Source organism: Pimephales promelas, chromosome 21 (assembly GCF_988280905.1).
Source record: "Pimephales promelas chromosome 21, fPimPro1.hap1.1, whole genome shotgun sequence".
In the NCBI taxonomy this organism is placed as follows: Eukaryota; Metazoa; Chordata; class Actinopteri; order Cypriniformes; family Leuciscidae; genus Pimephales; species Pimephales promelas.
The window spans coordinates 19,225,037-19,252,338 of record NC_142789.1 but is presented as its reverse complement, the minus strand read 5'-3'; the positions used below and the strand labels follow the sequence as shown (position 1 = coordinate 19,252,338).

Sequence of the window (27,302 nt, the reverse complement as noted above, 5' to 3'; positions counted from 1 at the left end):
AGCCTAATGTTAATTGACAATATCAAGATGATTTACAATCTAAACGTTATGTATAGGCCTACTCCAAAAGTTATTCTATCCACACAGGCCAAGCTAACATCCTAAGAGAAATTCAATTATATTGCAATGCTATTTACCAATAAAACTGCCCTTAAGGCTCCCCATGTAAAGAAACAGAGTAGCAAATGTTTGTCCTGTTCGCACAATATCCTTGAGCCAAGAAGCGCCCTGGATGGGGCGATGACACTTTCACTCCCTACAGCATCCTTGCCCAACATTCGGCCTCCGAACAACTACCGGTACACAACTTGGCAGCCTCGAAACGCCCGAGTTTATTAATCTAAATAAGGCTGGTGATGACTTTAAATGAAGCTGTGTTTATATTTATCTGCCGCTTAGTAAAATATAGCCGGATACTTCATAACACAGCGCCTGTGAACATTTGCGCAGAGCAGCAGAAATAAGACCGCATCACTCAGAGATGCGCAGAGAGGCTGAAGCACGCGGGATGCGCGAGGATTAAACACAAATCCAGTCTGCTTTTATCCTCTGTTGAACAAGGCCAGTTGCTTGTAATTCATTAACCCTGACCGCGCTGTGATAACATCACGCTTCTTACCTGTATCGCTGTCGGTTTTGCCACATTCGATGTAGTGTTTCTCCCATACGCACTGTAATGCGGTAAAGGCGGGTTATATCCTCCCTTGCTTCCCTGTCTGTGCGACCCTTCAGCAGAGCGCGCGCTCACTTCCCACGCTCGCTCCTGAGGGCGCGCCTCCGATTCCAGCCGGACAGGTGTTCCAATCATCTGCATGAGGAGTCTGTTTAATATCACGTGTTTAATGCATATATTAATCACAACAATGTAGTGAACCGGCCGCTCTATTTTTCAATCAATATTTTGTCAGGATTAATAACTGTTTTCCACATAAAAATGATAATAATAGGCTAAGAGATGTTTCAATCAGCAAACATTTCTGAAGGATAATGTGACACTGAAGTCTGGACTGGCTGCTGCAAATTCAGTTTTGCCATTGCAGCAATAACCTAAATGACATTTTTTAAATATATCAAATGATAAAACTGTAATAAAATGTCACAATATTACGGTGTATTTTTTAATCAAATGCAGCTTTCAATCGTGAAAATAGAAACTTCTTTTAAAACCATCTCACCAAACCCCAAACGTCTGAATGGTATAGTGTTTATTGTTGTTTAATGAAAGAAATAGCCTATATATTGGGCATTAGTGCACTGAAAATGTATTATGACAGGCTGTGACACACTCATTCTTCATCAATGGCCTTTTGTTCCAAACACACAGCTCTTTGACTGGGAACTTTACATCATCCATTACAATAGTCACACTGGCCCAGTTCAACAATACACATGTAACAGAGCCGAATACCCCCTTGAATGCATATCCCCATTTATTATAAGCATCATAAATGTACAAATATAAACAGAGAAGACACGATCTGCTTAGGACCTTTACACAAACGCTTTACAGAGATGATTAAAAAAGCAATTTCCTATAGCAAAACTAGAAAAACGGTAGGCTAGTCTCCACGGAGTCAAAATTGACAATGCCTGGCCTATAATAACATTACTTATCCGTGCACATCTTTTTTTCTTATTACATTCAAGTGCCTATAATCAAAATAGCTTCCCCTCCCTCTTGCAGTGACATCTATTCTCTTCTCCGATGACGTGTGGACCGGCGTGAGGGCGGGGCAACCTGTCACTCAAATGACATCACAGCAATAGCAAATAACAACAATCCAGTTTTTTTTTATATTTCAGAAAATACATAACCAGCCAGTGTTCAAACTATCTGCTTGCTACGTGATCTGGAGATTTCAAAGGCAATACGCTACAACAGTGGACCTTCAAAAAAAAAAATAAAAAAAATAAAGATAAATAAATAAATTAAAATAACTTCCAGCTTAAAGAACAATTTTGTTTAAAGAATATGCACAAAATGTCTCTGATGAGTTTAAAGTCAAGTGCTGAAAGCTGGTAAATCTAATCTCGTATGCAGCCAGTAGTTTGTTCTCTTCAGCTTGCAAAAGTCAATTCTGCATACTAAACTAAAGACAAAGGCCTGCACTGCTCACATTAGCCTACATACTGCCAGGCACTGACAAACTTCACTGTGATGTTCGGAATACAAAGTAAAAGCTCTCAGTACCCTGCCTGCCTGTCAATGTTTTGACGTAGTTTATGCCAAGGTTACACAATCTACAGGTCCAACTTCCCTGCAGTTACTGGTGTGTATGCACTGCACACTTGTGCTCTTGTGTGCACGCGCATATGCTGCCTCTAGTGGTCACAAAGAAAATTACAGCATGACTAAAATTGACTATAGCTATACGTGTTGTTTAGTTTAGTACCATGGTCTCATGGTATGGCCTGGAATACAATCCAATGTTTTGTGGACACCCATGGTATTGGCATATTGCAATTATTCAGTATCAAGGTACAGACCTGTACAAAAATGTGTCTGTTTCAGCCATCCAAACATATTTATGTGAACTATCAAACAGTTTTATCTTAGGATATTAATATAGTATTAGGCTAATAATATTACGAATTACCTTTTATTTTAATGTTTTCAGTTTTTACTTTTAAATTTACATTTTTGTGCATTTGTCATTTTTATTTGTTTTTTAAAAATATGTATTTTCAGCTTTATTTTTATTTTTATTCCAGTTTTAGTTTTAGTAGTATACTTCCACTTATTTTATAGCCTACCTCTTTGATTTTAATTATGAAAACCAATTTCTAATAGTTTTAGTTAACAAAAATGACTCGCAAGATGCACTGAAACACTGAAATGGAAGTTGTCTTTTCTTCCCTGTTTGGACATATAATTTTGTTCATCGGTATTGATTGGATTGTTGCAGTTTGCTATTACTGAGATCTCATGTGAGTGACAGGTCACCTTGCCCTCACGCCACCCGAAGGCCGTTTGTGTGCCCGCGGCGCAACGAAGGGTGTCCCAATTCGAAGGCTCTTTCAAATGCAGCCTCCAAATACATCCTTCGGTTTCCATGAAATAAAGGATAAAACAAATGGATCCTTTGCGGCCTTGCCTTCCCCAGAATTCATTGCATGTCAGAGTTTTTACACGTTTAAACATAAGAACTGGGTGATACTTTGTCAAATATCTAATGATACAAATGTAAAAAAACAAAAAAACAAAAACAAACAAACTTTAAAGCACTTAAAATGTTGACATAATCTTTCTAAGATGCAATCAGTTTATACTCTTTATTATATACATAAATACACCATGGTGAACATAATAATTTATGAACCCTTTATTGTTTTAAGACAGTTTGACTTTAATTTAACTTTCAAAAATATCTAGTAGAAACGTTCCTGCCACTCATTAACCGCAGCTGTCAGTGTCACAGTAGCTAGGTGACAAAAACATTCTTTTGTAGGCTAGACGATCCCATTTACAGTAACAACACTCGGGAATGCATCCTTTGAATTGGGACACAGCTGTTTTTGCAAGAGGGAGGGGAAGCTATTTTGACTAAAGAATATGATGAATTAAAAAAAAATAATGATGTCCACGGATAAGTCTTTTATTATAAATACTGCAATAATTCCATTAAAAAAAGATTTTTCAATTTTGATTTTATGGTGACTTTTAAGTAGCCTGGTTCTACCAGACTCTCGTACATACATTTCATTTGTACAGAGAGTCTGGCCTCCCTCAATTGAGAAACGTTTCCTTCCTTGTAGGCGGGTTCACTATTAAAGTTCAAATCTATTGGATCTGCCCAGAGTCACTCACGATCTGCCATAGCCAATCGCTAATGTGTGGTCGTGAGTGACGTATGTCATGCGCCGAAACAACCATAGACAGTAAAAGAAACAACAAGTCCGAACTCCGAATGATCAGAGGATTAAATTTACAATAGGATTTCAGTCAACGAGAGCTGCAGGTTTTGTTAATCTAGGAACAATTATTAATTCGAAATGTATATTTGACATGAAGGACAGTGATTATTCAGTCAATGGTCGAAGCTGTGTCTAATCATTACAAATACGCCGCTGTGGTCGTTTCTGATCTGCCTCAAATGCTGTAGCAGCTACAGTGAATGATCAGTCTGTCTCTATCTGCAGATGTGTAATAAACAACAATTTTTCATATTACGTATTTTTGTTTCTTAATTACCTTAATTATGGTCTTCAAAGTATGTGTTTGTACATTGTTATATGGCATTTAGTTGTTTTTTTTTATTCAAACAACTTAACCATTGACATCTAAAACTGAAAATCAAATATAGTCTCCAAAGTATGGGTTTTCAAATTTTTATTTATGACAATTATTATTTTTTTTTTAATCACAACCAATTTGTATGATTTACAACATGTAAAACTGACACACCAACCTCCTGCACGAGTACACAAAGGGGCTCAAATGTTCATCACAAGAATCAGTAAATTTACTGTTGGGAATATGAGCGACTGACATGACTCCTGAGCGGATCTTCAACAATAGTTTAGCAGCCAGGACTCGGGGCTTCCGAACACCAGGCTAAAGTCAAAAATGTCACGGTCATTGTGCACGAGCTGCCCAGCACAAACTTCCAACCTTTCTGCCTCCTTCACTTGGTCCTCCGTTGTGCAACAAGAGGTGAGACGACAACAATCCGGCTTTAAATTCTGTATATTCGTCAGTTTCTTTTCCAACAACGGACCGAATAGCTTTTCTCACGTCTTTCTCCGCTGCCATTACTGCACTCAAACTGACGCACTACATCAACGTCATCGTTCTCAGCCACTCCCTCTATTCGCTGATTGGTCCTACAAAAAATTGATTTCTGGAAACCTAAGGATATGGAGCGGTCCCAGACGCAGTACTGAAGGAAAATGAAATTGAGCGGAAGTGCGTAGGCGGGCGCAGCCAGGCTAACTTTTAAGGGTAGGTCTTGTGTTGACAAAGGGCCCTTACCACAAGATGGCGCCACAGCTTCATTTGAAAAAACGTAAACAACTATATTCCTAAAGAAAATACGACTTGCATTTGTCTTTGATAATTATATATTTTACAAGAAAGTGCATTTCTGTCTGACCTGTATAGTGTTAACAGAATATGTCATCTATAGGCCTCAAAAATTTCTGTTTTGATATTTTCACGGCTTTTGTGTTTGGTCATGGTTTGGGCAGGGGTTCTTAACTCTGGCCCTTAAGGTCCACTTTCCTGCATTGTTTTGCCCCAACTCTAATATAAACTCTTTATAAAGTTATAGGCAGAGTTAAACTCTGGAAAGAGGATCTCATTGGCCAGACTTGAGAACCCGTGATTTAGGTAGGCTATTTAATAGCCTACCTGCACATAAAAATGCATTTAGGGATTATTAAAGTAATAATAAACAAAATGGGAAAAGCATCTCCAGGCCTTAAATTTTGCTTTCATATGGTCTTTACCGGTATGTATGGTTTCATAATAATTTGTACTATACTGAAGTTATGTTTATATTATATAATTTAAATAAGCCAACTTGTTTCTTCATTTAAGTTACAACCTTTTCGGTATTAGGAGAAGAAAGAAAAAGGTCTTACGTTCTACTGCAGTGTTTGAAGTCAGTCAGGCATCACACACACACACACACACACACAGTTCCCGTGTTGTCCACTAGAGTCTGCTATATTGTTCCTCTCTGTCGAGGTCTCCTGTCTCTACACTCAAGCACTGGGCGATGTGAGCTTCTGGAATCCTCAGTGCGAAGTCTCCAATCAAACAACCCGGTCGGACAAACCGAGAGAGCGAGGGAGGAAAGAGCATGCGTCTCATTTGGATTAACCGAGACGAGCCCGTGATTTGGCCCTGATCAATACACGATCTTTTGCCACTGGACACCGGAAACGACCGCCAGATCACGATCTATCAAAGAACAACGATTGAGCCTGATAATAAACGAAGAGGACTATGACACAGGCGCTGAAGAGGCCAAGCACACGGTATGTGATGTGCTTTCCTTCACTATCACGGAGAGCGCTTTCACAAACGCTTCTTATTTTGTATACGACCAGGTGTTTGTGCGCAGTGGCTGTAAATTTTCAATCTTTGTTAGTATGAGCTTCTACCGACCTGAGAACGAAACACTCTTGCTCTGCTTTAAATGTAAAATTTCAGAGGCGTATGGGACCGCCGCGTTTATATCCCTATTATCGCTTTTTTCTGTTTTAAAAATGACTATCAACTTGACAAGTGTGGGTCTGAGCCTCAAATAGACCTATATTTGAAATAGACGTTTAATAAGTAGGGAGCTCTGAGCCACTAATATAACGTTAGCTACCTATTAAATGTGTATCAAAACAGAGGAAACGCTGTATTTGGGCAATATTACTATGTAATGTTTGTTTTATCTTATAAGCAAATCTTTTAATATTCATTTCATAATTTGTAAACTATTGGATATGGGTGCTGTATGTTAACCAGAAAAGAGCACGATTGTGTCTGTTGTTTTTTTTTTTTATATATAAATGCCTATGAGATTGCATGATTTTTTTTTCTAACTAGAAAATCTCCTGACTCCATATGGCATCAAGTAAGTTATCGTTAAAGTGTCATTTAAAAATAAATAAATAAAAAAGATAAAATATAGGCTAAAGGTAAGCATTTTTTTATTTATTTAGAATGCATGTAATTTAAATTCAATGCATTCGTTTTTGTATTTACATTTATATAAGTGATGTAGCAGTAATAGGTTTTCATTCAAAAACTATTATTTATAAAGACACTGGCAGACTTTTTTTGGTAATGCAGTCAGCTGCACAAGCTTTATGATGTATCTGCTCCGTATTTAATTTATTCAAGTCTTAACTGTATTTTACATCAAACGATTTGCATTAATTATAATGATTCATGGAAAATGTTCACAAGGAGGTTTATGCAACTGCACACAGGTGTTTACACTGCCTTTCAGTGTTTAGATGCATAAAAGAACATGTATATGATGACACCATAACCACGATTTGGGTTTAGTCTGCAAAACTGATTCAAGATTCCACATGTTTCTGAATCACCATGCCACACTGGCCGAACAAGAATTGCATTGATGTTTTGTAACGCTTTTTGGCTAAGAGAGATGTCATTCATCTTTGATTAAGGACTTATGTTTTCTTCCAGGTTTAGGCTATATCCTCTGCTTGATTGCGTTCTTGGAACATGGAAATCTGAAACTGGTCTCACACATTTACCTGTTTCAGGTCTATTATCAGTGTGCAAAATCTCACGCGTTGTATCTCTGAAACCATCCATGCACCTAAGACCTGTCAGACGGGGGTTAAAATAAAAAGACGTCACAACAATTAATATTTTATCAGCTCAAAAATCTGTTTTAAACTATGTAGAACTGAGATGTCTGAACTAAAGATGTTCTTGGCCACGCTTCGTCTAAGCAACAGGTTACATGTTCCATGCGTTTGGTTGAGTCACCTTCCTGTGGGGTTTGTGAGTTTGCCCTTTTCATCTAAATTGGGAGTTAGTTTTACTTGAAGTTTGTTTTATATTTGCCAAACGTCAATCCTTATTTTCTTCTGACTTCCAAAGAGGCTGAACGTTACTTCATTGGCAAGCTCTCCACCATCTGCCTGTCAGATCAGAGTGGAGTCTGCTAGCCTAGAGGTCTTTGAACCAATATTAGGGTGGGAACGCCACAGGAAGAGAGGCGTATTGATGATAGAAGGCCTCGGCATACGGCGCACAAGCCCTGATCAGCTGGAACTGCCATAAGCGAACACCCTAGGCATGAAGGGAGCCGTGTGATATTTGTTGGTGGGTGGGTGTGTTGGGGGAGGGGTGTATATGGGGGGACAGCGATGACAGCGGTCTCTTTGTCTTTGCCTCTCCGAGCCGTGTGAACGTGTCTGAGTTGGCCCTGCCTCACGTGACGCGGCTGCCCTCACTCCTCCCTGTCCTTTGTTCGATCAATCTGGGAGCCACCCCTGATTGAATGGGATTATATCCCAGCAGGGGATTGATTCCGGGGGCCTGTATCTGGCTGGCCTGGGGTCCCTGTGGAACAATGCAGATGCCACCCCTCCTGTCTTGGCTGCACCCCTCCGGCCAAAGCTCAGTTATGAGACTGCATAGGAAGCCCACGGGAGGCCGGAGTTTCTGGGAATAAGGCAGAGCCCCAAAAAGGCCGTATAGGAGGAGAGATATTTATATTTGAGCAGTCCATCTGTTGGTGCCTGAGAATGCTATGTCTTAACTGAACTTGTTTTCCATGGGTTTGTCTGAAGGTTTGTCCTGGCCGTTTTGTTGTCCACTTAGTTTGTATTTCTGCGGCATCAAGTGTGGCGTCAAGCTGAAGTTTCACTTTCACTGTGGACAGAACTTGTCACATCACACCTGGTTTGAAACTGTGTAATGATCTGAGTCCTCTCTCTACCCTGATTTAGCTTATCAGATATTAAACGTGTGACTGGATTTGCTGATGGAAGAACACGTCACAGTCATGCCCCTGCTTCTTTCTCCTCTGTTGATCTGGAAAATCATTTAGTTTGTTTACCTTATTCATTCTAATGAACATCCCCAGTGATGACCAGAGGCACAGGTTTTTACTTTTTTCGGGATGCAAAATGTGGAGCAATGAAAGGGTCCAGGAATTTGTCAAACAGATGCCTTTCTGCTTCCTCTTTCAGTCTTTTGTTCTGGTGCCACTCTTCTGGTGTGTGAGAATTTCCTACAGTTGTGTTTGTGGGCGGAGAAGCAGACCCCCTGCCACTTGTCATGTTATGAAGGAAACAACAGGTCACAAATGGTCATGCACTTAAAGGCATAGTTCGCCTAAAAATGTAAATTCGGTCTTCATATCCTCACTTTCAGGGGAGCCGTTTTTGGCCAATGGTGTTTTGGACTTTTAGACCACAACCGTGAGAATTCTTCAAATTATCTTATCTTAACTTCGAAAGTCGTTTGGGTGCATAAATGACAAGTTTCATTTTTGTGGGAACCGTAGACATTTTTGTTGAGCCATAACCCATATCATTTTACACAAAGTGGTGTACTTTTGACCACTTTGGGGTCTAGGATCACTCTACAATTTATTTGTTATTACTATCCCCCTTGTTGAAAGTCATTTAACCTTAGTTTCCCAGCTGAACCCATTTACCATTGTGCAGGACTAAGTGACCATTAAACCCAATGGTTCTGTGTTTCTATGGGGTGGCAGCTGTGTCACGGTACATGTTGTAAGCCTGATTGAACACTAAATCCATTTTAGAGGCACTCAGCAGGTCTTCGGGTCGATTTAAATTCAAAGCTTAGCATCTGTCCAGCTGTGACTCCACAGGAACAGGTCTCTTAATATGGCACATCAGTCTCATCATGTGCAGGAGAGAGAACGGCTTCCCCCAGTTTGAGGAACTGTTGTGCTGCAGAAGAACCTGCACTGATGATGACTGTGCTGAAAGAGAGAGATCCGCTTGGCTCTGTTTTTTGCTGAGCAAGCAACGGCAATAAGAGCCAGATGATCAGAGCCAAAGACAAAAAAAGTCAGACTCACACGTGCACTTCTCTAAAAACAGCTCACATCTGTGACTGAACATGTGGCTCTTTGATCCATATGTGGTTCAAGAGGTTCATTAGTTAAATGGTTCTGTCTAATTATTTACTTGAGATATTACAGGTGTTTTCTACAGTATATCTGTGGGCCCGTCCACACGAAGACGTGTTTCGCTGTATATGAAGAGTTCAGATGCAAAAGCCTTTAAGTGCCATTTGCAATTTTCTTCTAGAATGATAATTTTTATCAAGCTTGTATATTTAAGTTCAGTGATTTCACTTAAATGGCAATTATAATTACCTATTAATTGTTATTTAAGTGAAATTACTGAACTTAAATATACAAGTTTGATAAAAATCATCATTAAAGAAGAAAATTTCAAATGGCATTTAGAGGCTTTTGCATCTGAACTCTTCATATGTATAAATGTTTTATCGTATTGGCGTTTTGTCCGTACGGATCCGGCGTTTTGGGAGAGTGAAACCACAATTATTTTTTTTTTGAACCGGGTCCCAAAGTGGATAAATCTGAAAACCACACCCTTGCGGTTTCGTCTGTACAGCCAATCCGTATGTTTTGTGAAACGATGATGTCATCACATCACGTGTCGGCTGCGTCACATGGCATCTTCATCTTCTTGGTTCGTAAGACTGTAAAAAAAAAGTTTGTATACAGCGCGCAAGGTTATGCGCATGCTCAAAGTCTTCTCCTTGTATAGTGTATCTCTGTGGCAAAATTATAGCGCCCCATACAGTGGTTTAGTCGTGTGTACGCAGATATTTCTTGAGACGACGCCATGTTTACGGATTTTTTTTTCAGAACGAGGAAAAAAAATAGGATCGGGAATGCACCGGCTTCATGTGGACGTGTCCTGTAACATATTGGCCGATGTTAAAGTTTTTTAAATATACCATTTTTACTGAAAGTGGTTTATGAAATCTTTCACAAATCTCAAAATGAATATCAATTTTTCATACGGTGCGTTATAATGTTGTGATGTTTAAATTTTAGTTGGTTTTTTTTTTGTGCGTTTTAATTAATTTTGGCAACGGTACAGAATTCAGTTAAATTTTAATATTGGTGTTTCCCTAAATTCTCAATTCGTTCTTGTTGACGTTTTCTGTGGTTAGTGGTTGACCTACAGTAGTATATACCACCTAGGCTGACATAACGGCTGATATTTGGCTTTTTTCCACCTCTAGTTTAGTGCGTACGTTTTTCTGTTTGGCTGACATATTGCTGCCATTTATAATCAGTTTTTTGAAAGGCTACATGAGCCTTTTAGTCTAGCCTTTTTCTGACGAATGTCAAAATCTCTTGGAAAGTTGATGAAATATTTTTTTTTATTCTGGCTTCAGTTAATGCAATTTTTATGAGTGGGAAATATCAATAACATGCTTCATATACTTTCATTCTTGTCTCCTAACAGGGCCTAATGAACTGGTTGTGCAACTCGTAGCGCCGTCAAGCTCCTTTCTGCGTTCCTTGTGTGCACTGCAGGAACATGTCTGCGGCGCAGACTCAAAATGACCAGGAACAACGTTGGGGTTGTCTGGAATCTCTTGGCCTCAGCCAAAAGGAGCTGGTCTTGGCAGAGGCCCTGCAGATGGAGTATGACGCCCTCGCCCGCCATCGACAGGACAAGGGCCCAGCAAATACGCTACCCCCTGACACCAGCAAGTCCTCGCCCTCAAGGAGCGAGCCCACCCTGCCTAGACGTGTTCCCAGTCCCCCTTGGAATAATTTGCAGCAAAGTGTGTCCGGGTCTGACCCCATGCTCAACCACGTTCAACCCGGAGTGTCGAACCTATCACGTTCCAGCGGTGAGACTCACGGATTCAGTAAGGAGCCTCCGTCTCGTTACATCCTGGACGAATGGGAAAGTGACTTTGAAGGAACATCGCAATCGCTGTCAAAAGGGCTTCCATCCCTAGATGAGCCTCCGCCACCGGTGCCGCCCAGGAATCCTCTCCCCCAGAACGATCCGTTTATTGTCCATCGAAGCTTAACCCCACGGGATGTCAACTTGTTCACTCCTGAGGTGGACCGGCCCAAGCTTTCCTCCAGAGACACTCTGAACTATGACAACCTCAATGACTCCCTGAGCAAGCTAAATGGGGATTGGCTGTCACCTAATAGAAGCCTGAGAGTAAACGGGGACAAATCAGGGAAGGCAGTAGCTCGCAGTAACACCCTTCCTCCACAAATTCCTCCCCGCACCTATCTTCCGGGACAGAAGAGCACTAGAAGCCAGCGCAGAGTATCTGTTGATCCAGTAAGCATTCATAGAAATTCTATAAAATATGTATATATATATATATTTTTTTACTGTCAGATAAAAATGTATTTAATAAAACGTTTAAATCCTTTTAGGTATCTCTGGGTTCCAGACCAAATGGCTTTGGTTACGAGCTCTTTCAGGTGTCTGAAGAGAGGGATGAAGAAGTGGCGGCCTTCTGTCATGTACTTGACTTGTAAGTTGCTACATTGTGTATTTGTCTTGTTACAAAATTCATTTTATAAAAAAAAAATGCTGTTTGTATACGATGTTTGTTTAGAATATTAATTCAATTGTATGTACATCCTTTACTCTTTTCATCAGGCTACGATTGGCATACCCGTGCAACGACTACTCAAAAAATGCGGGCTTTGTTTGGAGCCCATGTGTGGCTCAAGATGAACTGCAGCAGGGCCTAGGGGTCAGCATAAAGGTCACAGTTTACAGTTTCCACTTCAGAGAACCGCACACTTTCTCTTGTGATGGTAAGAGCTTAAGTGTATTCACTTACTACACATTGCAGCTAAATTTGGTTGTCAGTTCACCCTTTACTGCTTAATCCTGTTCTTTTCACAACTTCACACACAGTTGAGTCATTTACGGGAGTGACAACTGCACTCTACAACCACATTAACTCCAGAAAAATGCAGGTAGTGATAACTGCATTTACAGTAATTGTATGCGGTGTGTGTGGAATCTAGTTAGTAATGACATATTCCAATCATAAGCAAAACACAACGTCCCCAACTGTGCTTTAGTTAAAATTGCTGAACATAATAAGACTTGTTACTATTTATTTGATCTGAAAATTGAATACCAAACGTGAGATTCCAGAGCATTGTGATTGACGTCGTGGTAACCATAGCAGTTTCGGAAATGTTTGGGAGTCGGGTTTCGTACACTATGTCTGAACAATAATTTAAGGGAACTTGGGTTGTTGTCACTCTTGCCTTTATTTATATTCTAGCAATACGTTTGAAAGATTCTGCATCTACTCTGTTGAGCTTGGTTGAAATTGTAAAGCTGTATTTTCTCTTCCACATCCTGATACTTTTGAACAGGGCCACATTGGAAAGACTGCTCTAAACTCTGAATTCTCTTAATGGCATTACACTGAATGGGTGTTCTGCCAGCCATCTGTTTTGTGTACTCAATTAAAAGAGGCAGCTTTTCATTCCCCTGCCTTGGAGGAACACTCTCAAACTCTTTCACACACACGCAGAGAAAGACACAAACAAATATGGCCTCATGTGGCTAGATTCGAGACTGGCCCGAGAAATATGACGTGAACATGGTTTCACTCGCACTTATTCACTGCACTTGTTTATCTTGCGTGATTTGCTTCACAGATGCCATTTATCATGTATTTTTACATGGGTCTTCCTTTGTGACATACGCAGCTGTGAAATCTGCTAAATGTTACTGAAATTATGCAGATCAACTCAAAATGGTTCATAAGGCATGGACATGTTTACTGTAATGCATAGAGTAAACATCACCAGCCCAGCCCACAAGCTGAGTAGAGTGCCTTTATTGTCGTTATACCATGTACAACAATATTAGGACATGCTTCCCTTGGTGAAAAAATGCATACTTAAGTATAACACTTTATGTTGATGGTCCATTTTAGACATTCTACTTCTATAACCTTGCAACCGTGTCAACTTACTCCAAGTTGATTAGTAGACTGTCAAAATAGTGTCTGCTTCACCATCCGCTACCTATGTACAGACTGACTTGAAGTAATTTTAAAACTAACTACATGTTGACTTATTCTACTTGCACAAACCCGACACCTAACCTAAGTCTACTAAAAACTGAGTCAGTTGACATGTAGTTGCATAGTTACTTATAGTGAAGTGACGTGTAGCCAAGTATGGTGTCCCATCCTTTGAGTTTGTGCTCTGCATTTCACCCATCCAAGTACACATGCACGGCAGTGAGTATTGAGCACATAAACGCAGTGAATGCATGAAAGTGCACAGAATATAATTTCCCCCCACCTCCATTTCGTGCCTGTGCAGAGACTCTAGACTCAAACCTGCGAACTTTGGTCCGACCATATAACCATTTGGCCACAACTGCCGAGTTAGTGAGTGTCTAAAGTGGACCATCGAAAAATAGTCATTGGGTTTGAATAATGTATAAACTGCCCTTTTGATTTGACAAGATTCTCATATTCATGAAAAACCTGGAAATGACTAGCAATTTAAATGTTTCCAAGCCTGACTTCCAAAATTCAGAAGTTTAAAATTGAAAATGTATAGTGAATATAAACGAATAGTCTGCCCTCAAACTCACGCCATTGGTCAATTCATGAGTCAGCGTTGCTCAAACAGAGCAATGTTAAAAAAACAAAAAAAACAAAAACAAAGAATGGCTGTGTTTACACTTTTGGTGGAAATCAACTGACAAAGGGGTTTACTAGTCTCAGCATAGTAAACTGGAATGAAGTGTTTTAACATAGAATTTCATCACCAGTAACAAGAAATGTGGAAATTGTGCCTTGCTGAACAATGTGGGTTACAAGTGTTTTGTTTGCACTCTGTGGTAGAAAATATATATTAAGTGTAGCCTCAAGAGTGATGTTCAAACAGAAGTGACTAATTCATTATTGAGAAAGTACGGAGGACATTGAGGTGTGTGTGAGATGGGCGTTTCTCCAAAATGTGCTCCCACTGTGACCGCAGTGCATCTGCCCAGTTTGAGTGTAATTTGTGGGAAGGGTGGATTTAACCTTTTTCTGGTTCATCCCTACCTCTGCTCTTACTCTATTCTTCCACATCCTCCCACTAAAGTGACAGACATTACTATAAACCAAGGGAAAATTCCCATCTTTGTCTGTCCACTGAATGTATTCAGATCATTAGGTGCTAATTTACTGTATCGGGAGCATCTGGCCGTATGTCCATTTCCAGGAGGGGATGCACAAACTTGTCCCTAATTGATGACCTCTTATTGATCTCGCTACAAGACAAACCAATACCTTAAAGGGGGAAAATAGGCACTTATTTTCTTTTTCTTTGTTTCTTTTGTGTGCTCACTGTCTTTTGTTAGCATTTGTTTTGGGGAAGTTACTTGGAAACTAGTTTCACAAGCTTCAAGCGATTTATGATTTAAAGTAGTTAAAAGTTTTTTTAAGTCAAGCTATCTCTTAGTATCTAAGAGATAACTACCATATTTAATTAATTTTTACAATCTGCAACATTTATCCTGCGCAAAAGCGAGGATCAGTGTGACCGAAAGTATTATATTTAAAGAGATTAATTTACAACCAAATACAGCTAATAAAACCATAAACCATACAAAAGAGGGAGAGTAAAAGATATTTGTAATGTTACTTTTTTTCAGGATTTTTGTTCAAATAGAAAATCTAAAAGCATTGAGGCAGCTCAGCTGTTAATAAGAAATGTTTCTTGACCATTAGATGTGACACTGAAGACTGGAGTAATAACTAAATGACTAATATGTTCAAATGGAAAATTTTTAATTTAATTGAAATTAGAGCCCGACCGATAAAGGATTTTGAATGCCGATACCGTTACAAATATTTTTGGGTTTTAAAATCCGATATTCCGATATATTGGCCGATATTTTTTTTTTATTTTTATTAAATATTGTTGGATTTCACACACGTGTAAAAGAAAAGCTAACTTTTCTGCACAAGATGCGTTTGATACTTTTGTCTAAATGTTCACTCCTCGCAAGTATATCTTACATTTTACAATGCAGGGACTGTAACTAGAGATATGCTAGTTATAAATACAGTACTCATTATTTTTCTTAGGCAGAAAAAGTTCATTGTTGTTTCCAAGCTCATTAATGTTAACGTAGCGGACTTCCACTGATGATAGTGGCATTAGCTAGCTTTGTGGTTAGCTAGTCTATGATGAGCCATAATTTAGCAATAGATATCATCATACTGCAAATTGTAAAACATACATTTTCAATATAACAGGCCAAGGAGAGATGATTGAAGCGTGTTTCGTACGTTTTAATTTTATTTTTTAAATATTCATTTATCGGCCATTATAACTGCCGATACCGATATTTAGGAAAATGCCTCATATCGGCCGGCCGATATATCGGTCTGGCTCTAATTGTAATATTTTTCACTATGCCTGTTATGTATCTGTGAATGCACTGTATTTTTGATCAAATGCAACCTTGGTAAGCTTAAGAGACTTACAAAAACATTACTTTTCAAAATTTAGGGACAGATTTTCTTATTTTCCTAGAATGTCCTCTGTCATATACACTAAGTTATTGCCTGTACAGACTACGTATGCAACAGATCTATGCTATCTCTAAACATTTTATTTGCTTATTTACACTGTTGGATAGTTATTTCTCATCAAGCAAGTAATTGTTAGTATTTTCTTCTCTTCACAAAGGATCTTCAACCATAGACCTGCTGATCTATCAGACCCTCTGCTATTCCCATGATGACCTGGATATGATTGATGTGGACGACTACCTGCTGAAAATCTGTGGCCAGGCAGAGTTTCTCAAAAAGTAAGAACTAAGGATTTTCACCAAAAAGTGATTTGACCTCACTTCTTGATTCTTTGTTTGCTTGCTATCTAAATGCATAGAACTTCCATAGACCTAAATCAAAAGTTACATACAGTAGTTTACCCTTTATCTTTAGCCTACCAAATGACCCTATATACAACAGGGCAATTAGCAGCTTTGGGATGAAAACTTACTCTGAAAATTCTAAAAGCCAATAAAATGCTCAGGGGCAACCACTGCATTTTAATTACGGTCCAAATACATTCTCCCACAATCTTTATTAGCGAAACACTGGTTGACCGACTATAAATCAGAACCGGATGGTTTTTGCTCTAAACACATATTTTTTGTTTTATTTTGGCTGATCTTTATTCTGGATTTGCGCACAAACTGCATTGTAATAATTTCCCAAAATTTAATTTTGTTGAAATATTGCAAAATTTGAAAACAGGATGTTAACTCAGGCCTGAGACGGGACAAGCTGAACATAGAAGCAAAGAGAACACCGAGCAAATACTGTACCAGGCACACCAAGTTCATTGTTTGCGATGCTCGAAATATAGGAAGAAAAATATAAATCTTGAAACCGCTGCTGTTCCATAAGCGCCACCTACTGTCAGAGTGAATTTTCATTTTCTTTCAGTCCATCTGCTGTTTGTTTGTTGTGAGGGTGTCTTTATAGCATGATGTCATAAATCCTAAACTCAGATCATTCTTTTTGACTTTAAATCTTGAAATTTTGCTATCCAAAATGTGTGTAGCATCTTTGTTTGGATTCTGATTATAATTTAGGTTGTCTCTAGTTTTAAATGGCTACAGATATTTTTAGGGCCAGTTTGCGTTTTATAGAGCAAATAAAGTTTGCCAAAAAAAATAAGTTTGCTTAAAATACCAATCAGTCAGTTTGCTTGTAACGATTGGAATCTGCCATGAAAAATCATGATGGTGCATCACTAGTTTTTATGATATTCATGTCAGGCAATAATTCATATTCCAGGCTTCTTGCAAATACTGTTGACAAGAGTATTTTTGAAGATCTGCATTTGTCTTCCAGGGGATTTATGGTCACCTCGCATTGGAGAGAAAATCCAAACGCTCACTCATATGTTCAAAGCATTACGGCCAAAAACCGTCCCCCTGCTGCTCTTGAGATTGCAGTGTGTTGCTAAAACATTTCCATCTAATAGCATAATGAACATGTTACAAGCATTTGTTGTAACTTCATTTGAGTTGTGGGTGGAAATGGGGTGATTCCAAAAAAAAAAAAAAAAACAAGCTCTGCGGTTTGTGGTCTGAAAAATATAAATGTGGCCCTCAATTGTGGTTTCATAAAACTAGCTGTGCTTATGTCTGTGTGCTGCTGTAACCACATTTGGTTTCCCCATGACACGACCACCTTTTGAGGCAGACATAACCACTTGTACGTGTGCTCTTCCTGTTTTTCTTTTTTTTTTTAATGTCAAGGCCACTTGACATTTTTGATGTTTCAGTTGGTTGTATTTCTTGACAGAGCTGAGACTAAGTGTGTCTGTTCGACAAGAACCGCAGGTGTGATTCGGTTGAATGTGTTGGTTGTTTTTGCTGTGGGTGCAGCTGTGTTAGAGGAAATGTGTCTTTTCCTGATAACCATGTGCTTGTGCAGGGACGTGAGGAGGCGCCACTTTGTGTGTAAGACTTGTAAAATAATGCGCATAAGCATCAGTTTTAGAACAATAACGTACTTCACTCATTTCTGGGTCCTCACACTTTCTTAGTTTTTCAGTTTCCTAATGATTGTTTGTGTTTCATTGACATTTAGAAGAGCAGTTTGTAGGATTTTCATACTGAAATGTTAGACCAAGGTTATTTTAAAAGAAAACGTACAAAACGGCCATAAAATGGTTTGCACACTGCATCATGAGGCAAAAGGGGTGTTTTTTTGAAAAATCTCGTGTAAAATGAGATTTTATTCCCTTTGGCAAAGCTGAATTTTCAGCAGCGATAACTAATTTCTGCAGGATCATGTGACACTGAAGACTGTGTTTTTTTATTGTTTTTTTAAGGATTCTCTGGATAGAAAAGTTTAAAAGAACAGCATTTATTTGAAAGTTTTTTTTTTTATTTACATTAATGTCATACTCTCACCTATACTCAATTTAATACATCCTTGCGGAAGTTAAAAAAAAAAAAAAAAAAAATCTTACTGACCTAAACTTGTATGTTTATAAAGACATAATATGGACCAATAGATCTAAAGTTTGCTTTTGCCTCTTTCCTTTCTGCTAAGCACTGAGACTCTGGCGAGCTTTGAGTACATCCAGCAATGTCTGAAGTTTGACTGGGACATTCGACTCATCCTTACCAAACGGAGTTCTGTCAGCATGGAGCTCACCCGAATGGTAAGACCAAATCTGACAGCAGATAGATTAGTGGCCCAACACTAGACCCAACCGGTCTTGTTTAAACCGCTGAAACCACAGGAAACACCTTTTAGGAAACTTTTTTTTTTTTTTTTTTTTTTGTGTGCTCAATTCTTGAAAGTATAAAACCTTGAGTTAAAGGTTTGAATGAGTGCAATGCAATCAGTATTACTGAATGTTGAACACTGAACACCTCAAAAAGCAGTCCACATTGCGCCAGGCGTGTTTGTCCATGCAATTCCTCAAGCTTACTTACTGATTTAGGGGTGTAAATCGGAGCCTTAATGACGATTCGATACGATACCGATTTCTTAAGCCAACGATTCGATTATTTGATACTTCAGAATTTCCCGCGATTCGACACTATCCAATACTAGATATTTTTACATGATATCTTTTAAGTTTCAAATAAATCAACAAGAAAAATAATTAGCGTTTTAAGAATACAGAAACATCATTTGTGGTGAGTATGTGTCGCACACCACCGGGCTTTGGCCGTTCTCTCATGTATGTTACCCTATAACAGTCTTTGCAAACGGCAACATCTCTTATCGCTGCTCCATCTGTTTTCCTGAAGCCGCTACTTCCACACCCATGACTTGACGCCGACTGAAGTGTGTAACACTTCACTTTCATTGCCAGCTCGCTCTGACGGTTCCATCGCTCTTGATAATCGGATTCGACAATGTTTGTGAACATAGACTGTGAAATGTAAGTAATGTGTGTGAAGCGGTGTGAAGTAGAAGACAATGAGGTTAGCGCCACCCGCAGCTTTGGAATAGGTTGTACGCATATGTCGGAGCTGATGCTGAAAATAGACAGGTGGCAAAAAAAACACATTAATTGATACTCTTGCGGATGCATCGCTGCATCGGATCGATTATTTACACCCATAATCTGATTACATTCATGTAGCTGTTATTTAGAGTACAATGCATATATGCCTGGTATGTGTCCTTACCTTTGTTTTAAGTGCAAGTGCATCATCTAGATGTATCAATTTTCACAGCAATGACATTGAAGAACTTTCCTTGGTGTGAAGAGTATTTTAATATTTTAAAGAATCTTTTGTTTAAGCAACACCATTTATGAATCTTTATTCATTGTGTGTGATTCTTAAATGTTTGCATTATTTAACCAATGTGTTGGTTGTTAACAGCTTGAGGATGATGAAACTCCATCCACCATGAACCACAATATTCTACTGCAAGAGAGGCCAATCAAACAGACTGTGACCAGGTAATGGAGATGAGAGGAGGTTTAGGCTTTTGTGTGCATGAGTGATTTAACTTCCACACTGTTTGGATCATACTCGTTTTTTGTTTGACAGGGAGGCATTGACTCTTCTCCTGGATACCTTTCACAACGAGGCTGAGTCTTTCCTTTTATCGGAGGTACGCTTGTTACAAACATCTTTTTGAACCAATAAATTCCCTTGTGTTCATAGTAAAGCATTATCTATTGTGAATGGTTATGGTTGTATCGTTATGGTTGTAATGCAATGCTGGAGGAAGTATTGCATCTATTATTGGGTAAAGCTACAGTAACGTCTTAGTTTAGATGGAGAGTATCTCAAGCTGACTAATTTGTTATACCTCTTAAGCATAGTAGTGAATGTTTAATGAGCAGAAGGTTTTTTTTTTTTTTTCCTTTTTAATAAAAGTTGAGGAAGGACCATATTCATCCATATTCGCACAAAAAGCAAAACAAAAATGTTCTTACTCAAAATGGATGTGGTTTTGTCTTTTTAAAAGTTTCATTTTAAAGTGGAGAGGTGTGATGTATATGGACAATCGAAACCACAAAGATATTTGTGGTTTCCAAACCGTTTCTTAACCATTCCCTTCATCTGCCATTGGACCAAAAAAAGTCAATTAGCCTTTTCTTCCCTATAGCGATGTATATCTGTGTGAAACTGCTTCTCAAACGAGAATAAAATGCAGGACTGGAATTGATTTTGTCCATCGGAATCGATTGGATCGTTGTGGTTTCTCTTGCTGTCGCTCATGAGTGACGAGTTGTTCTGCCCTCCTCCCTAGAGTCAAGAGAAGAGATGTTGGTGCAAGAGGAAGTTATTTTGGTTAAAGTTACGCGGGCATATGATTTAAAAATAAAATAAAATCATTCATAATAAATATTGAAATAATTCCATAAAATTGTCAATTTTTATTTCATGGTGCTAAATTATTTGAATGTCAAAAAATTGCCTTTAAACCCATAGACATATGCTCAATATGGTTGTTGAAATGCCTCCATCCATCCGTGTTTCAGAGGTTTTTTTTTTCTTTCCACTTGCAGGTGGAGTTACCATTGCATGTGGAGCGTTTAGTGCAGTCGGTTAAGGCCCTGTGCACTTCTCTAGCAGCTGTTGAAACGCCTGACATCACTGCTGCCCTAAACCAGCTGCCAGCTTGCCCCTGCAGACTACAGCCTAAAGTGCAGAAGGTAGTACATTTTGAACTGTTAGTCACAAATCATTACATGGGAAATATTTTAGAGATCTGAGCACATAATATGCATTTTTTTTTTTTTTGCTGACTACTTTCATGTGAGCAGACTGAGCACAGATGCATGCTGCAAACTTGCAGATTTTGCTGCTTCTAGTTCCTCAAATGACTAGACCATTCTCTGAATTGCTTAAACCACTAACTTTTAAAATGGCTAGAAATGTCATGCATGTGTCTTACAAGTTTCATTTTCACTACAGAAATAGTGTGGCTCTATCTGGTATGCATGCTTATGTATGTCTTTTTCTGTTTTTATAGGATGTCAGTGTCTTGGTAAAGAAAGAAAACAGAGGTACGGTGCTTCTGGGTCATTCTGTGGTCTTCCATCTTTCTGTCAAACTCATACATTTAAGGTTTTTTGTATTTTACTTTTGTCCCCAAAAATATATGAATTATTTTTTTATTTTAAGATTTAGTGACTTTCACTGTGCATATATTTAGCTACTTTAAAAATTCTATACACATATTTGATTGTTTAAAATAGTAAGTTGGGTCTGGAACAAGGATAAAACGATAATTCATAACTAAAAATATTATAAAAAGTTTTTTTTTTTTTTTTTTTTTTTAATATTCAAAGATGTAGGTACTTGATAAGTAGTGTTTGCCTCTTCTTAGGGTTACATTGTTGAGGATGAATGCTAGAATTTCATGTTTGTTGGAAGAGTGTTTACAGTATGTAGCATCCTGCTACAATGATGTCTGTGTTCCCAGATAGGGATAAACGGGAAGGATGCACCCTTGCGCGTGACTTTTTTTAAACTTTATCATTTGGTGTGCATTCCTGCTCCTACATTCTAAGACAAAAAATGAAAATGTTTCAGAGTGGTGTAATAATTATGAATAATTCTTAGCATCGTATTCTGTTTATAAACGGCAGAACCTTTTTTCCTTTACAGTGGCAATTGTGGAGAAGTTGACTGCAGCTATCTTGGAACTTGTGGAGCTGTACTGTAGCACTTTCAATGCTAATTTCCACACCATGCCACACAGCAGCAGATCCACAGCCCCCATACAGGAAGCTGGCATGGTCACCAACGTCCTTTCCTTCAGTGTTTATGCGGCTCATCGAATTCCCATCACATGGGCTGCCAGGTAGTGCTTTCTTTTCTTGGTTTGGATATATCAGCCTGTGAACCTAGCATGCATTATGCACTGGTACAAAATAATACAAAAATATTAAGCATCACAACTGTTTTTAACATGGATAATAAAAAAAAGTTTGAGCGCAAAATTCAGTTTGTCATCACAGGAATAATTGACATTTTAAAACATATTTAATTAAAATTTTAAATACCTGTTTTTCTTTTCTTTTTGATCAAATTATTATTCACCCCAAACTTTTAAACGCTAGCGTACACTGTAACACCTCTGTGTTTACATTATGTAACGTGCACAAGTGACAATGTGGGTTTTGCTAAAAATTAGAATGCGAAAAGATTATATCTGACCCTGCAACACTTTTATAAAATGGGTAGTTGTTGAATATGAACGTAGGTTGTATTGTCAGTTTGAACAAGTTCAGATTTGCACTTTGCAAAGTTCTTGTTTGTTATTAAAACCTGTCATTCCGGATTGCTAATCTGTTGGCGCTTGCAAGAGACTTTCCATGGTATCATTTTACATTGCCTTGGTTATGTTTCACTATTATTATTTTCAATGGCACGTTTTTATTTCTACAGGAAGTGCTTTTTTTCCCTCAGCAAATAGCTTTCCAGATTGCATGACCACCATCTGTTGATCACATTCATGGTCTCATTTGTGACAAAAAAACCCCCTGAATGTTGCATTTTTTGATGCCTCTACTTTCACAATGGTCAACTTTGTCTAATTTCCAGAGTTCAGAGACGCAGCTGGACACCAGCTGTCCACGTTGCTGATCCCTTTTGGTAATCCAGCAGGATTATTTGGCGTTATGGTGCAATGAGAAAATAAATTCTAAAAGTTCTCGGTCTACTCTACCCTCTGTCCTAACCTAGAACCGTGACAATCGCTCCCACAGTATGGAGACAGATGCTGGCCAACCCTAAATGTCACTACATCTCGGCCAGTCGCTCAGTGATAAAGTAATACAGCCCTTTCCCCTCCCCCTCGCAGCACAGGAATGGTCTCTCCCACCCATTGACCTGGACTAGTGCTCTTTGTCTCCCTACTGACTGGAACGAGCCATCACAAAGGAGCATGTATGGGAACTCTGCAAAAACGTTGACCTTTTGAGGCCAGGCGGAGGGCAGGCTGGGCACCAGGCACCTGTGCAGTGGTGATGGAGGGCTGACATTCCCCTGCATCCCATCTGCTTTTGGCAATTAGAGTCAGTCGGATGGTTCCTTCAGGGCTGATTTATAATCCACTTCCGTTTTTTTGTATTCAAGGCTCTCTGATCTCAGATCAGTGTTAAATGTTCATTCCAAACTTTATCATGAAGATGGTCTGGAATGTTTTACTGGATCTTCTAATCGGTATTAGGATTGGTACTATTAATGTTTCACTCATGTGTTTTTCTGCCCTCTCTGGTATTCCATTTAGCTTGGGAATGTTTTTTCTTCTATTTAAATCTGTCTCGGGAGAGTTCCTTTCCCATTTTGGAGTTGAATGATATGGGAGAATGTTGGGATTAGGAGAGAGGAGTTGGAAAAAGGTGGCAAGGTTTCCACAACCATTAACTGCGCTTGAGAACCCAAATATAAAAGCAGTCTGTTGGTAAAGGCTTGTTTACTAAAGCATCAATGACACTTCATCCAGTGTTTAGAAGAAATGCATAGATCCAACCTTGTGTGTTCTCTTAGCCATATCTTGTTGGACTTTTTTTTAAGATCATTTTTCATTTTCGTCTTTCTTTTGCTGAACGCAAGATAGTTTGAATTGAAGAATGTCAAACCAAACAGTTGTCGGCACCATTGACTTCCATAGTATATATATATATATATATATATATATATAAAAAAAAAATTATGCTATCAAAGGCAATTGGGTCCATTAACTTTTTGGGTAATCATGTTTTCAAAATATCACCTTTTTGTGTTCAGCTGAAGAAAGAAACTCAAACCGACTCTACAATCTCTTGTCATGAGACATGGCATTAATATCTTAACTACTTGGGTGAAGTAAAACTCGTGCCACTTTGTGGATTTCTCATGGTCAAAGAAATCACAGTAATGGCAACATGCTCACCTGAATTATACACTGTATATTTGATTAAAGTCAATGCTTTTAGATGATTCATTTGAAATTGAAAGGATATGTTCACCTGACCATAAAAACTGTCATAATTCACTATCCAAATGACTTTCCTCTGTAAACGCTAATGGTAATTGTTGTTGTTTTTATTATTAAAAATTAACTTTCCATGCAATTGCAATGAAAGGGGACTGAAGTTGAAGTTTCAAAAAATGACCATCAGTGTGTCATAAGTATAGTTCTCATGAATTCTAAGGTATATCACAACAGAATTAAATTTTAGTCTGAATGCTGAAATTCACAAATCAGAAATTGCTACTATTTTAAAAAGATTGGACTTGAAGGAGAACTCCGGTTAATTTTAACATTGAGTTTTTTTGTTTTTTTTGTTTTGGACCGGGGTCACTCTTAATAACACAACTCGCATGGCTGTGCACTCGTAATGACAAATCAAGGATGTTAAGAGTCTAAGTAGGTTTAGAACTTGCCCCATTGAAGTCAACAGGGTGCAGATCTTAAAAAGACGATATCACTGTGTAGGCAACACCGATTTTTGTCATTTTTTTCTGGTCAATTTCAACATTGAGCTCATTTTTTGTACATTTGGAATGCTGTCAGTACATAGTTCTCCTTTAAAATAATGAGGAATCTATTGAACTAGTTCATAAAACTAGGCTGAATGAATCATACACACTGGTTTCCGAGTTCATCTGAATTTGTTCACACTCACAGTGGTTAAGTTAACAGCTCTCTGGAAAGGGTGATTTAATGTCCCACTTTTTTTGGCTTTTAGATTTTTGTTGCCATTTGCTGATCTCACCCTCTCTTTCTTTCACAAACATCCACAGCTATGAAAATTTCTTCCTGTCCTGTTCTCTCACCCACGGTGGGGTGGAACTATGTGCCCCCCAGCACACCAGTAAACAGTCTGTCAGCAAATATCTCTTCCACCTGGTAGTGTGGGACCAAAGGTGAGCCTGACGCCAATCCACACATGCTACACAGTCCCATGAATATAATCGCTTTGAGGTTAAAAAAAAGCAAATAGCCTAATGTTTGAACACGTTAGATCTTAGTTTGTTTACTTAATACTTCAGATGTAAAATTTGAAAATAGCTCGTCCATCTCCACTTCCTGTGGCTGTTTTTGTACTCTGCCCTCTTCATTGTAGAGTTGTGTTATTGTTCTGTTATTTCAGTAGACAGTTATTTTCTCCGGCCTAGTAAATATATTTAGGTACACATATGTAGGTGTGCATGTACTATTATAATTCCAGGTGTAGGTGTTTAAAAATAAAAGGTTGCATTTGTTCTTGTTGTTAGTTTTAAGAGCAAACTTACATTTCTAATTGTTTTTTACGAAAATGTATTACCATTTAAAAACATGGTTGTGACTGGCATTTATTAATTTATCTTTTTCAATATATAGAGTTTGCTTCCCCGTCCAGATCAACCAGTTGCCAAGGGAGTCACAGCTGACTGTGATGCTATATGCCACGCCTCTACCGCCCCCTGGAAGTGCGGAGGAGAAGAGCAAGCAGAAACGCAGCATTGAAGCTCTGGGCTGGGTCACCATGCCTCTGTTCAACTTTAGACAGTAAGCATGAATCTGTCTGTTTATTTTTTATTGCTGGATGACTAAAAATTTTTTGTGTGCTTTTTGTCAATTATAATGATTGCATGTTAGACTGGAGGGCATGAAAACGGACTCTTTAAGCACTAGAGTTCTGTTGATACTCACCTCCTACATCAATCCAGCTGTGGTGTTCAGAACAGACCGAGTCTGCAAGTCTAACGCGGCCTACAAACACCACATACACTTAAACAAGTGCTTCGTGTATTCCAGTTCTTGAGAAATGGTGTATTTAGAAATAGATGACACTATGCAGTTAGGGATGTGTATACTCTCACACACATTCTTATTCAAGTTATTTTCTTCGTCTTTTGTTTACATTGATTACAAACGGCAGCAGGTTTATTAGGCAGTTGTCACTTTAAGACTTCATGAACTGACCTAATAAACAGACATGCATCCGGTTTTCTCCCAACGAAGTGTTTTCGTTCATTTAAGACCTAACCGACTGTGTTTATGTAAACTGTTTGTATTTGACTGTTTAAAGGAGTGGTTCACTTTTCTCAAAACTTTTGCTGATAATTTACTCACCCCATGTCATCCAAGATGTCCATGTCTTTCTTCAGTCGAAAAGAAATTAAGGTTTTTGATGAAAACATTCCAGGATTTTTCTCCAAAGAATGCACTTTTACTGGGAACCAAATGGTTCAAGGTCCAAAAGACGGTTTCCGTACAAACTGCAAACTGTTCAAAGGGCTTTAAACGATTTCTGACGATGAATAAGGGTCTTATCAAGCGAAACGATCGCTCATTTAAAAAAATAAATAAAGTTTACGTTTTATAAGCTCAAATGCTCACCTTTCTCTGTTCTGTGACGCACGTTCGTGACTCTCCTGTTCGAACTCGTTCATCAAAATGAACAAATCTTTTTTGAACGAAAAAGATTCGTTCATTTTCGTCCAAAATGGAGAAAAATGCTGGAATGTTTTCATCAAAAACCTTCATTTCTTTTCGACTGAAGAAAGAATGACATGGATATCTTGGATGACACGGGGGTGAGTAAATTATCAGCAAAAGTTTTTTCAAAAGTGAACTACTCCTTTAAGTGCAATAAGACGCGAAAGATAAATCGGTTTAGTACACCTGCACTGTTTGACAAGCTTTTCGTGTGCGCTCTTCGGGTGTATGTGCTAAGAAAAAAAATGTTAGAACAAGCGTGCGAATAAAAGGTTTAACTGGCAGCGGCAGAACTGCAACTGATAGAATGCACTGTTGCACGATATTATGATATTTCTTTATTAAAATGTTAACGATTAAAATC

The 27,302-nt window shown here is 38.5% G+C and overlaps 2 protein-coding genes across 6 annotated transcripts in view; one reads left to right on the top strand and one right to left on the bottom strand.

Annotated features, from left to right (window-relative positions):
- The window catches only part of nfasca (neurofascin homolog (chicken) a), an 81,820-nt gene extending 81,022 nt beyond the window's left edge, over positions 1-798 (bottom strand). For all 5 annotated transcript variants that reach the window (XM_089125076.1, XM_089125077.1, XM_089125078.1 and 2 more), the window contains exon 1: positions 620-798. The gene's annotated coding sequence lies outside the window, so the exon portion shown is untranslated. The remainder of the gene's footprint in view (positions 1-619) is intronic.
- The window catches only part of pik3c2b (phosphatidylinositol-4-phosphate 3-kinase, catalytic subunit type 2 beta), a 49,870-nt gene that overhangs the window by 1,623 nt on the left and 20,945 nt on the right, over positions 1-27,302 (top strand). The window contains exons 2-14 of the mRNA XM_039694732.2: positions 5,690-5,982; positions 10,966-11,811; positions 11,910-12,010; positions 12,139-12,299; positions 16,209-16,329; positions 18,596-18,707; positions 19,888-19,967; positions 20,059-20,122; positions 21,027-21,173; positions 21,494-21,527; positions 22,132-22,327; positions 25,258-25,380; positions 25,838-26,005. Coding sequence (XP_039550666.2) covers positions 11,041-11,811; positions 11,910-12,010; positions 12,139-12,299; positions 16,209-16,329; positions 18,596-18,707; positions 19,888-19,967; positions 20,059-20,122; positions 21,027-21,173; positions 21,494-21,527; positions 22,132-22,327; positions 25,258-25,380; positions 25,838-26,005 — 2,078 coding nt within the window. The 5' untranslated portion in view covers positions 5,690-5,982; positions 10,966-11,040. The remainder of the gene's footprint in view (positions 1-5,689; positions 5,983-10,965; positions 11,812-11,909; positions 12,011-12,138; positions 12,300-16,208; positions 16,330-18,595; positions 18,708-19,887; positions 19,968-20,058; positions 20,123-21,026; positions 21,174-21,493; positions 21,528-22,131; positions 22,328-25,257; positions 25,381-25,837; positions 26,006-27,302) is intronic.